The sequence below is a fragment of the Ictalurus furcatus genome, chromosome 8, assembly GCF_023375685.1.
Source record: "Ictalurus furcatus strain D&B chromosome 8, Billie_1.0, whole genome shotgun sequence".
Classification (NCBI taxonomy): domain Eukaryota; kingdom Metazoa; phylum Chordata; class Actinopteri; order Siluriformes; family Ictaluridae; genus Ictalurus; species Ictalurus furcatus.
Window position 1 is genome coordinate 23,046,854 of NC_071262.1, and position 13,639 is coordinate 23,060,492.

At 40.2% G+C, this 13,639-nt stretch overlaps 1 protein-coding gene across 1 annotated transcript; it reads right to left on the reverse strand.

The window, feature by feature from the left end:
* Positions 1-3,875: 3,875 nt before the first annotated feature.
* LOC128611842 (C-C motif chemokine 14-like) lies at positions 3,876-9,591 on the reverse strand. Its single transcript, XM_053631657.1, has 3 exons — positions 9,285-9,591; positions 4,162-4,276; positions 3,876-4,021 (listed from the first exon to the last, which is right to left on the reverse strand). Exons 1-3 carry the CDS (start codon positions 9,352-9,354, stop codon positions 3,949-3,951), a joined length of 258 nt encoding a protein of 85 aa, XP_053487632.1. The 5' UTR covers positions 9,355-9,591; the 3' UTR covers positions 3,876-3,948.
* Between the last annotated feature and the right edge of the window lie 4,048 nt (positions 9,592-13,639).

The following is a 13,639-nucleotide window of genomic DNA, read 5'->3' on the forward strand; positions in this document are numbered from 1 at the left end:
ACCAGAAACACACGACTCATCTTCATGTTCTCAGCAGGTGTGTGAAGCTCAGTTCCCTTCTCTCGCTAAGATCAAATTTGCCTGAGCAGGGGTTACTGGCTCGTTTTATACAAATTTTAATTGTCGTCCTCACACACGTCTTCAAATCATCACTTCCTTAAGCTGTTAAGCTATCATCACACTTATGCTGATCGTATCGATTTTCTTAGAAGATAACTAATCCATCCCTCCCACTGGAAACATTCAACACTGCTATACAGATGACATTTGAGTGCAAAAGTTGCGGAATCCAACATTTAGCTTTTACAGGGGAGAAGAAGAAGAAAGCCTTTATTCGTCATATGTACTTTACAGTACAGTGAAATATTTTCTTCACATATCCTGGTTGTTAGGAAGCTGAGTCACCGTGACACAGTGAGATAATACACATACTAAGAACATGTCTTAAACCATTATGTTTTATCATGTTCTATATATTTTTCAGGTTTATTTGTAAAGGTGAGAAATAAAAAATATATACTATTCCACCTTTAATATACTGTACTGTTCTAATGAGATTTTCAGGTTTGCTTTACCCTGTTGATGTTAGCGTTTCAGTTTCAGTCCCTTTACTGGTAAAGAAATCAGCGTATATCCATTTTCCCTCACACTGACTGTGAGCGAGCGTTTGGCAGAATTGAGACTGTCAGCCAATAAGACACGAGTATTTCCACGTATTTTCCTGTAAACGCTGTCTGATTGGTCTCGCGTCTGTTGACTGAAAATACAAAATTACAACACTGCTGTCTTCTTTTACTGATGTTCAGTTATGTATTGACAAACTGCCCCATGTGCAGAATTATTCAGGGCTAAAGAAAAAATCTTTGTGGCTACAGCCCCAAATTCCCAGGTCAGGTTACGCCCCTGGTCTACAGAGAGTTTGGCATGATGGTGAATTTATGTAGCATTGCAGTCTCCCAGTTCCAGGGTCCATGGTTTGATCCTGAGCCCGGTGAGATGTATTCCCGACTCAAAAATCCATTCAAGTGAAATGACCAGTTAAATAAGCTACTAAATAAAATAACTCAATAATAAATTTAATAAATTCGATATTGGTGGGTTTATGATTTCCACCACAGTATGAAAAACCAACCCCCTGGCTATGCTTCAAGTACCCCAATTTGAGAATCACTGCTTTTGTACAGTTAAGGCTTCTTAAAATTGTTTTGGGATCCTTTTTTGATGGAGAAACAAATAGATTTTTAAAGCGTTTTTAATAACTTTTATATTATCACTATACTCAATATTATAAATTTTCTCCCAAATCTGGTCACCTAGACCTTAATAACTACTAAATTGTCCTAAATTTTTATGTGCACGTTCTTAGGTTTTCTATTCTTCCCTGATGTTGTGCTACTAAGCTAGCATATACGGTGAGGGAAAAAAGTATTTGATCCCCTGCTGATTTTGTACATTTGCCCACTGACAAAGAAATGATCATTCTATAATTTTAATGGTAGATTTATTTGAACAGTGAGAGACAGAATAACAAAAAAAAAAAAAAAAAAAAAAACAGAAAAATGCATGTCAAAAATGTTATAAATTGATTTGCATTTTAATGAGGGAAAAAAAGTATTTGATCCCCTGCTGATTTTGTACGTTTGCCCACTGACAAAGAAATGATCATTCTATAATTTTAATGGTAGATTTATTTGAACAGTGAGAGACAGAATAACACCAAAAAAAAATCCAGAAAAACGCATGTCAAAAATGTTATAAATTGATTTGCATTTTAATGAGGGAAATAAGTATTTGACCCCTCTGCAAAACATGACTTAGTACTTGGTGGCAAAACCCTTGTTGGCAATCACAGAGGTCAGACGTTTCTTGTAGTTGGCCACCAGGTTCGCACACATCTCAGGAGGGATTTTGTCCCACTCCTCTTTGCAGATCTTCTCCAAGTCATTAAGGTTTCGAGGCTGACGTTTGGCAACTCGAACCTTCAGCTCCCTCCACAGATTTTCTATGGGATTAAGGTCTGGAGACTGGCTAGGCCACTCCAGGACCTTAATGTGCTTCTTCTTGAGCCACTCCTTTGTTGCCTTGGCCGTGTGTTTTGGGTCATTGTCATGCTGGAATACCCATCCACGACCCATTTTCAATGCCCTGGCTGAGGGAAGGAGGTTCTCACTCAAGATTTGACGGTACATGGTCCCGTCCATCGTCCCTTTGATGCGGTGAAGTTGTCCTGTCCCCTTAGCAGAAAAACACCCCCAAAGCATAATGTTTCCACCTCCATGTTTGACAGTGGGGATGGTGTTCTTGGGGTCATAGGCAGCATTCCTCCTCCTCCAAACACGGCAAGTTGAGTTGATGCCAAAGAGCTCCATTTTGGTCTCATCTGACCACAACACTTTCACCCAGTTGTCCTCTGAATCATTCAGATGTTCATTGGCAAACTTCAGACGGGCATGTATATGTGCTTTCTTGAGCAGGGGGACCTTGCGGGCGCTGCAGAATTTCAGTCCTTCACGGCGTAGTGTGTTACCAATTGTTTTCTTGGTGACTATGGTCCCAGCTGCCTTGAGATCATTGACAAGAGCCTCCCGTGTAGTTCTGGGCTGATTCCTCACTGTTCTCATGATCATTGCAACTCCACGAGGTGAGATCTTGCATGGAGCCCCAGGCCGAGGGAGATTGACAGTTCTTTTGTGTTTCTTCCATTTGCGAATAATCGCACCAACTGTTGTCACCTTCTCACCAAGCTGCTTGGCAATGGTCTTGTAGCCCATTCCAGACTTGTGTAGGTCTACAATCTTGTCCCTGACATCCTTGGAGAGCTCTTTGGTCTTGGCCATGGTGGACAGTTTGGAATCTGATTGATTGATTGCTTTTGTGGACAGGTGTCTTTTATACAGGTAACAAGCTGAGATTTGGAGCACTCCCTTTAAGAGTGCGCTCCTAATCTCAGCTCATTACCTGTATAAAAGACACCTGGGAGCCAGAAATCTTTCTGATTGAGAGGGGGTCAAATACTTATTTCCCTCATTAAAATGCAAATCAATTTATAACATTTTTGACATGCGTTTTTCTGGATTTTTTTTTTGTTGTTGTTGTTATTCTGTCTCTCACTGTTCAAATAAACCTACCATTAAAATTATAGAATGATCTTTTCTTTGTCAGTGGGCAAACGTACAAAATCAGCAGGGGATCAAATACTTTTTTCCCTCACTGTATCAATCCATACAGATTATTACTATTACTACTTAGCATACTAGCTATCTTTTTTTTTTTTTTCATATGTAGCATAATGGATTTAAAATTGCATATAGTATAAGAACTGAGAACTGTAATAAAACAGGATCTGATCCCAGATCTGTCCTTTCACATTGTGAAACTGATTAATATTTGCATTTTGTTATGCTCTGCCCTTTTTCTGTGTCTGGGTGTGTGTTTGTGTCTGTGTTCACTTCCAGGGTCCTTTCGCATCATCTACTGCCATCTGCAGGTGCGCTGAGGTCATCATCCCCAACGGTATAAAGGGTGCCACCAGAGGGAACGTTGACAACCTATTGCTCATTTGTTGTGATTTGCATTTGTGAGTTCATACGTTTGATCATGATAGATACCTGTGTATGACGCTTTGCTTGCTTTTGATTTTTGATATTAGTTTTTCCCCTCTGGTTTTGGTTGTCTGTTTCCTAAATACTGTCACCTTTATAAATTGACTGTACACATGTCACTGGGTGTAAGGCTTTTCTGTTAACATCCCCAACCGTTTACTGGGGCCTAACAACTGTAATGCATGTATTTCACTCAGTGGTGCATTTTTAGCTTTATTTGAATCTGCATGATAATAAGCATCAGTAGCATCAATAAACATCATAACAAATGACTGATAAAAAGGTACACTGTGAATAAATGGGTATAGCTTGAAGATTATTAGGTTGTGTCTGTGTGGAGTTTAGCTTAAGGTGGAGTAACATTTTCATTGACAGTGACTTCTTGAGCACACAGGCTGGGGAACCTAGGCGTAGTAACTCTGAAACACACAAACACACACACACATTAATGCAATTTCTTTTCTTGTCTCATTTAGAAATTAACTGGATTTAATGACACTTTTTTTATATATTAAATCACTCAATAAAATAGTAACCTATGTGTGTGAGAGATACTCACATAAAGCCTTGCTGTGAACAGCGCGAGTCTGTCCTTTTAACCTCCAGGATTTTGTCAGGAGGAATTTTGCCAGTGAAAAAGGTGAAACAGCAAGAAACAGGATCAAGGCTTAAAGCTGTCCAAGAGAGACAAACAAGCTCTTTTATTTAAATAAAAACTCCCAATAAAATAAATAAACATTACTGTGCATAATAAATGTGAAACATCATACAAAAAAAATCATACTTCAATTCTCCAATTAATGAAACACTTGTTTAAGTATTATTTTTACTATTATTATTATTATTATTATTATTATTATTATTATCCATCCATCCATCTTCTATACCGCTTATCCTTTTCAGGGTAACGGGGAACCTGGAGCCTATCCCAGGAAGCATCGGGCACAAGGTGGGGTACACCCTGGACAGGGTGCCAATCCATCCAGAGTTGGGCCAAGACGCTTCATGTAACGTCATCACAACATGCCATGTAATGTCATCACAACACGCATTCGGCCAAATACCTCTTCAATTCACGTGAGTCAAATATGAGTAAAGCTAAAAGGTCTCATTTACCAACAAACAGCACTGTGAAAGAGCGTGCAAAGCAATTTCATGCGATTGCGATTTTGCCAATTCAAGTAGTTTTCTATAAAAAAAAAAGCACAAAAATCTCTGCAAGTTGCATCGCAAATTTTTAAAGAAAAAAAAACACGCAGCAAATTCAAGGATTTTTGGCCGAAACAATCACAAAAAATGCTGTGAAATCCCGTACGGACTAGTATTATTATTAGTAGTAGTAGTAGTAGTAGTAGTAGTAGTAGTAGTAGTACAACCCCAATTCCAAAAAAGTTGGGATGCTGTGTAAAATGTAAATAAATGTAAATAAAAACAGAATGCAATGATTTGCAAATCTCAGAAACCCATATTTTACTCATAATAGAACATAGAAAACATCAAATGTTTAAACTGAGTAAATGTACAATTTTAAGAAAAAAAAGTGAGAAGCAGGTTGCTGAAGAAGAGGAAGGTCCAGCAGCTGATACTTTAGGGAGAGTCAGGAAGAGGTAGGAGAAGGCTTGGATGAAGGAGAAATAGAACCAGAGCCAGGCCCAAGCCATGAAGAAAGGGGGGAGGAACCAGAAGCTGCCCCAGCAGAACATGAGAGAGATGCTGATTCAGTTGTTATGCCTGGTTTTGAGCCTCCTGTATCTGCTGAGGTTGAAGGAACTGAACCATCAACCTTAGGTCCCAGTGTGGTAATGCTAGCTTCTAATAAAAACAAGAAACTATTGAAAATAGCACCGTACAATGGTTGGTATAAGTGGGCAATGTGCACAACAAAGAACTCAAGAATGAACAATTGTTTGTTATGTTCACCGTCAATTTCAATCCGACTGGTTACTTGAATAAAATAAAGAAGTATGGCACAGCAAAAGTGTCAGCAAATTTAACAGTAATAACCATGCCAAACTGCATGCATCAGACTTTAGCATTCCCATTAACATTTCCATATGAAGAACAGACAAAAGCAGTAGCAGATTTTTCTGGCTTGGCAAAGAAAAGCGTTTGAGAGCCATATTACTTAAAAAGTGGAAATCACTATGATGAACTGGGATCCCGAACAACTTGCTGAAAAGAAGACACTAAGTAAAGAGTCTGTGTGATGTTTGAAGATCAGTGCTGCACATTCATTCCCAGCAACACTGTGCCTAATGTAATGGTTCCTTCTAATCCTTCTAACTCAAATATGTGTTTAAATGTAATGTTTTCCTATTGTTTATGTTCAAAATTAATGCGCCTCATATTTAACAATAGAGAATCAACTTTATAAAGACCTAGACTTATTTCAATTTAAATTAATGCATTGGTCACGCACAATATTTATTATAGCTTATGCATGTAGGGACACCCAAATATGCAAAATGTTAAGATTCAGATCTGAACCAATGTAATGTGAAGTAATTTTCTACAGGGACTCCAAGCTCCAACACAATAATGTCAGATCCCTGAAGCGCAGTCAGGTAATCCAGCTGAGCACAGTCACCATTAAATGAGGTTGCTTTGAAATGAAGCTTGAGAGAGCGAGGATATTCTATGTGACTTGCTTTAATTCCTCTCTCCTCACATCTCACCCTTGCATCCTTCCCTCACATTCTAAGCGGGTGGAGCTAAGCTGCGAGGAAAGGGAGCGAGGAAAGGAAAGGAGGATGCACAAATAAGAAATGAGAGGCACTCCAAGTGTGTGCAAACACAGAAAATGAGTAGGATAGTAGAAGAAGAAGTTCAAAATACATGGGAAGGTGCCCTCTGGCAGCTTGGTAGTGCTGTGCTATATAGCTGTAGTAGTTTGTGCTGGATGTGAGACATGTTTTACAATATTGTGCACCTTTTCTAGAATATAAAACAACTCTTAGTGTGGACACACCCAGCCACACACCTACCCACACACACACACACACACACACACTTCTGATAAAGAATTTGGTCACTTTGTCATAGCTATTAATTATAACTTTAGCACATGTCTCTCCTGTTCCTGATCTATGATTATGTGATTCAATCTTTAATAAGGGTTCACTTGTTGCACTCCCCCCCACCTTCCTCTCTCTCTCTCTCTCTCTCTCTCTGCAGCAGTGTTATATTGCAGATTCATGCTATGCTGGTCATAGAGCCCCAACTTTGGTTCAAGCCATGTTGTGCAACTATTTGGTGCACACGCAACAGAGTTTAGTTGTGCATGAGATAATATCTGGTGCGCATGCAATAGTATCTGATAAACATCCAACAGTTACCTGACACAGTTACACCATGTTGTTTCTGGGGCTGCTTACTAGCTGATGGGTTTTTATCTGCAAAAGCAGAAGCAAGTGCAACAGTCAAAGTCTCCAGAATAGCTAGCAGAGTCTCCATCACATAAGTCCATTGGACTCATATAAACACTCTGGGTGTTAATTCAACACTAGGGATTTTACTGTGCAGGATGCTTAGAAAAACTTAACATCCAATATTGTGAGAAAATTGTACCTGATACTACTGATTACTGAATTTTGAAAGGCTAAGGATTTTCATGGCAAATATTGGTTTGGTGTTGTTTTATTGATGATGATGTACAGTTTGATGGTCTTTACAGAAAATTCTTTTTATGCAGAAAATCTTTCATTTCATTATTTTTAAGGTTTCTTTGCACATTAAATGAATACAAGTACAGATTATAAATAGTATGTGTGCTATTAATCTATTTATTTTTTCCCTTTTAAACTTATTTGAGACTAGATCCTGTGGAAAGGAACAAATCTTTTGTGTGTGTGCAACAGGATATTTTTACTTTCATGTAATGCGGTCTCAAACATGCTTGAGCATAAAGCTTGCAGCTTCATTAATGTGAATGTGCAGTGGTCCAAATTAACTGCCTGGTCAGGGTCATGGTCAGATTTAAATTAGGCATTGAATTTATAGTAATGTTTATGTCATATGTTTATGTGTCCTGTAATGGACTAGGGTCCCACCGGGTTGAATTCTCCTGTTATCCACCTAGTGGTTCTGGATAGGCTCAAGAACCACCAACACCGTGACCAGGATAAAGCGTTTACTGAAAAAGATTGTGATGATGACAATGATGATGATTACAGTTTTTCTCGATTGCTTAAATACATTTCTTGAAATTGTGCCTCCTTTTCTCGAAACTCTAAACACAAATCCATAACTCACCCAATTCCCCAAACTTCTAAATGAAGCTCTCCACTCAAAACCATTCAGTCTTGCTGAAAAACCAAACTTTGCCCTCAGACATGACACACAAAACCTCAAAAACACACACTACAACATAGTCTTACACATTGGTGAGATAAATTCAAAACAGTACTATAAAAACTGGTAATAAGTTATGATGCTTGTGGTTCTCCCCCGCAAAAAGCTTCACATGCTGCACACAACAAAATACACAACAATTGTTTACATTTGCACATTTCTTATTCCTTAGTACACCAAACAACAACAAAAAATTTCTGCCTCAGCATCCCCTCTTTGGTGTGGGACAGGCCAGAGAATCTCATCAACATCACAGGCTATATTGCCCCTAGCCAGGCAGCGAGGGTGAAATCCTCTTGCATGCCTGATCCACCTCTGGCATACATCAACTGAAACATCTAGGTAGGCTTCATCCATGGCCTGGAGGAGGTGAACATGGATGTGAGTTTGTCGGTCATACACTTTCCACCGCCAAAAAAACTCCTCTATCGGGTTTAGAAAGGGAGAGTATGCAGGCAGAAATATGTTGGAATGGAGAGAAATAGTTTGTGTGGAGAGTCTTGCAGTGACAGTTGATCAATCACTGTCAATCATTTGGATAGGGCAGATAATGTGTTCTAAGCATAATATGTTCTACATTTTTTTTTTCAAAAGTGGGCTGAAATTCACAAGAGAAAGATGCTTTTATTTATAGAGCCACTGCGCCATAAAGCCCACTCAGACCACACACTGTGCACAAAGAAGCATATTCCTGCTGTGGTCTCCAATAATAATCCATTCATCCATTTTCTGTACCGTTTATCCTACACAGATTCGCAGGGGACCTGGAGCCTATCCCACGGAACTCGGGGCACATGGCGGGGGACACCCTGGATGGGGGGCAAGCCCACTGCAGCGCACATACATTCACACACCCAATTGTTCCAAATGGACAATTTGGAAATGCCAGTCAGCCTACAGTGCATATATTTGGACTGGGGGAGGAAACCAGAGTACCCAGAGGAAACCTCTGAAGTACAAGGAGAACATGCAAACTCCATGCCCACAGGGTGGTGGGATTCAAATCACAACCCTGGAGGTGCAAGCCAAATGTGCTATCCACTAAGACACTGTGGCCCAAAAAATAGTCAAAAAATAAAATTAAGTTGTACATTCATTGTGCGTGTAAATGTACATTTTTCATCCTTATTTAATTAAAAATCTTCCTGAAATTTGAATGAAAATCAGCAGCGTTGTAATTGATTCTAATAGACTCTGATACTGAATACAGATATAGATACAGATGGCAGCATTGTATTACACCCCTAACATAATACCTATAATATAATAATATATAACCTAATATAATAACCATATATATAGCATGTATATAAAGCTGCGTAATAAACTCACGGATAGCGTCTGAGTAGAGCGCCATGATCAGGACGAAACCCAGGACCAAAAATACATGGCTTATCTTCATGTTCTCAGCAGGTGTGTGAAGATCTGATCTCTTCTCTCTCTATCTTCAAATTTGTTGGGGTCTGGTTTTATCGCCTCATTTTATTTACCTAAAGTCAGATTCAAATACGCCCCCCAGACCCCACTGCCCCACAACTGGACTCCTCCTCAATTCACCACATCCTCTGCTAGACTGTACAAACATCTGCTGAAGATCTATAAAAGATTTATCTAAAAGATTGTAACTGGTCCACCTATCATCGTTTAAACATTAAACACTGCTATACAGAGTACACAGGATACTCTGTATAGCAAAGGGTTTTGGGTTGTTGTTTTTTTTTTTTACAGATACAGTGTCTCAGAAAAGTGAGTACACCCCTCACATTTTTGTAAATATTTGATTATATCTTTTCATGTGACAACACTGAAGAAATGACACTTTGCTACAATGTAAAGTTGTGAGTGTACAGCTTGTATAACAGTGTAAATTTGCTGTCCCCTCAAAATAACTCAACACACAGCCATTAATGTCTAAACCACTGGCAACAAAAGTGAGTACACCCCTAAGTGAAAATGTCCAAATTGGGCTCAAAGTGTCGATATTTTGTGTGGCCACCATTATTTTCCAGCACTTCCTTAACCCTCTTGGGCATGGAGTTCACCAGAGCTTCACAGGTTGCCACTGGAGTCCTCTTCCACTCCTCCATGATGACATCATGGAGCTGGTGGATGTTAGAGACCTTGTGCTCCTCCACCTTCTGTTTGAGGATGCCCCACAGATGCTCAATAGGATTTAGGTCTGGGGACATGCTTGGCCAGTCCATCACCTTCACCCTCAGCTTCTTTAGCAAGGCAGGGGTCGTCTTGGAGGTGTGTTTGGGGTCGTTATCATGCTGGAATACTGCATACTGATCATGCTCTGCTTCAGTATGTCATAGTACATGTTGGCATTCATGGTTCCCTCAATGAACCGTAGCTCCCCAGTGCCGGCAGCACTCATGCAGCCCCAGACCATGACACTCCCACCACCATGCTTCACTGTAGGCAAGACACACTTGTCTTTGTACTCCTCACCTGGTTGCCGCCACACACGCTTGACACCATCTGAGCCAAATAAGTTTATCTTAGTCTCATCAGACCACAGGACATTGTTCCAGTAATCCATGTCCTTAGTCTGCTTGTCTTCAGTAAACTGTTTGTGGGCTTTCTTGTGCATCATCTTTAGAAGAGGATTCCTTCTGGGACGACAGCCATGCAGACCAATTTGATGCAGTGTGCGGCGTATGGTCTGAGCACTGACAGGCTGAACCCCCACCCCTTCAACCTCTGCAGCAATGCTGGCAGCACTCACACATCTATTTCCCAAAGACAACCTCTGGATATGACGCTGAGCTCATACTTCTTTGGTCGACCATGTCGAGGCCTGTTCTGAGTGGAACCTGTCCTGTTAAACCGCTGTATGGTCTTGGCCACCGTGCTGCAGCTCAGTGTCAGGGTCTTGGCAATCTTCTTATAGCCTAGGCCATCTTTATGTAGAGCAACAATTCTTTTTATCAGATCCTCAGAGAGTTCTGTGCCATGAGGTGCCATGTTGAACTTCCAGTGACCAGTATGAGGGAGTGTGAGAGCGGTGACACCAAATTTAACACCCCTGTTCCCCATTCACACCTGAGACCTCGTAACACTAACAAGTCAGATGACATCGGGGATGGAAAATGGCTAATTGGGCCCAATTTGGACATTTTCACTTAGGGGTGTACTCACTTTTGTTGCCAGCAGTTTAGACATTAATGGCTGTGTCTTGAGTTATTTTGAGGGGACAGCAAATTTACACTGTTATACAAGCTGTACCCTCACTACTTTACATTGTAGCAAAGTGTCATTTCTTCAGTGTTGTCACATGAAAAGATATAATCATATATTTACAAAAATGTGAGGGTGTACTCACTTTTGTGAGATACTGTATTCTCTCATCATCACCATTAACAAAAATGACGAAAAGGTGTGTGTTAAGAGAGCAATTTTTATTTCGGAGTGTGATATAAATCTGTAATGTTGTTCCACTTACCTCTAATGACTTTGATGTTCGTATAGCTTTTTCCAGCAAAAGGTTTTGCTAGTTCTGTTCTCCTCACTCTTTGAGGAATTTGAAGACTGTTTAAAATCACTATACTCCTTAAATAAATTCAAACATATTACCTACAGCGTGTTAACAGGGAGTACTGCAGGTGGCGCAATAAAAAATTTCATGACAATTTCCACAACTATGGGACAAAGTTTGCCCACTGCAAAGTTTGTAGTCTACAAAGGTCGCTCAGCTATCATCTGTGCAGTTACATCATTTTATTCATGTTAAAAACAATTCCAAGTCATACACTGGTGAAGCAGTGAACAATAATCTCCAAAGGGTAATTTGAACACAAGGTCACAGGCAGAGCTCAGTACCCAGAATATAAACTTCTGAACAGTCGAAAAGACAAGACATCAACAAAATAGGCGAGATCATTCACTGAAAAGTCAGTTAAGAGTGGAGAGTAAATAAAAGGAAAAGGGTTAGAGTTAGGGTTAGGATTAGGGTGAATTCTCCTGCCATCCACCTTAAGGGCTCTGGATAGGCTCTTAGGGTTAGGGTTAGTGTGCCTAATGTATAATAATAGTCCACAGTCCATAATTGTACTTATTGTCCCAACAGTCCCTAGTCCATCAGAGGACACATAAACAAACATAGAACATAAACATTACTATAAGAGGTCTGTGTGAGGGCTGATATAGCAGACCTTAGAATACACAGAGACTCAGGGCTTTGTATTTTCCCTCTATATAAAATCAAGCTTGCTAGATTTATTAGCTAGCATGTTCATTTAATCATGTTTCTAGCAAAGTTGTCCCTTACATATTATCCTGAACATTACCTATAGGCCGTAAAAGTACTTAAATATATTTAACAGAAGAGGCAATCAATATCAAACATCAAAATGATATCTTAAGCTTAAGATATTCTGAGCTTTCATACTGTAAAAGATCAAAAGATCTGGCTAGATAGTCCATCCATTCATCCATCCATCCATCTTCTATACCGCTTATCCTCTTAAGGGTCACGGGGAAACCTGGAGCTTATCCCAGGGAGCATCGGGCACAAGGCGGGGTACACCCTGAACAGGGTGCCAATCCATCACAGGGCACACTCACATACATATTCACACACCCATTCATACACTACGGTCACTTTGGACATGCCAATCAGCCTACCATGCATGTCTTTGGACTGGGGGAGGAAACCGGACTACCTGGAGGAAACCCCCACAGCACGGGGAGAACATGCAAACTCCACACACACAGGGCCACGGTGGGAATCGAACCCCCGAACCTGAAGCTGTGAGACCACTAAGCCACCGTGCGCCCTGGCTAGATAGTCTTCACTAGATAATAGCTTAACTGTACATAGTTCCACAGTTTGAATGTTGAGCTGTGAAATGCCAATATCCCCATGTAATGATGAGAAGCATGTGACATGTGTAGTGTCTGTCTTGCAACCAGACAAAACATAAGGCCTTTTGTCTATAGTTGTTGTTACGTGTCAGTGTGTTTATACTTGTGTGCTCCCTCTCTGCTCTTTTTTTCCCACTGTTTGTTTCCCTGTGGCAATCACCATTAACTGGTGGACAAGATCTGACCAATAGGAAGGCAGAAACCTGGCCAAAAGAGGTGGAGCTGTCCATTTAAAAGCAGCACATTGAAGCCCTTGTGTCAGTCTCTTGACTCACTGTTAGCCTGTTGTTTTGATTGTTGGCTTGTTTGTTGCTTTGTTCTCCATTCCACCCTTACACTAGCTCCCTTGGTTTAAGAACAGGCAAGATTGTGCATGTACCTACATCCCATCACGCAGCTATGTTTGAATGTCTAGACACCCTAGGCTAGACGGTGGGTGCTTCCACTTGTATTTCTTGTTAGCTTAGCCTAGTGTAGTTAGCTAGTTTTTGGTTTGATGTTCTTGGCAGCCAGGTTAGCTATTTTAAATACAGCCTAGTATAGCCTTTTTTGCTATGTTCATTTCTTTGGCACCATCCATGTTCTCTCTCTCTCTTATGTGAGACTAGTTCCCCTTTTGTCCTTGTTTGTGGTTGTCCTGTGTCTGTCTGTGAATGCCAGTCCTGTTGTGTGTCAAAAATAAAAGCAATAACCATATCTTTACCCTCCTGTCTTACTCATATCCACCATCACTATTCAATTCAATTCAATTTTATTTGTATAGCGCTTTTTACAATAGACATTGTCTCAAAGCAGCTTTACAGAAATATCAACATGGT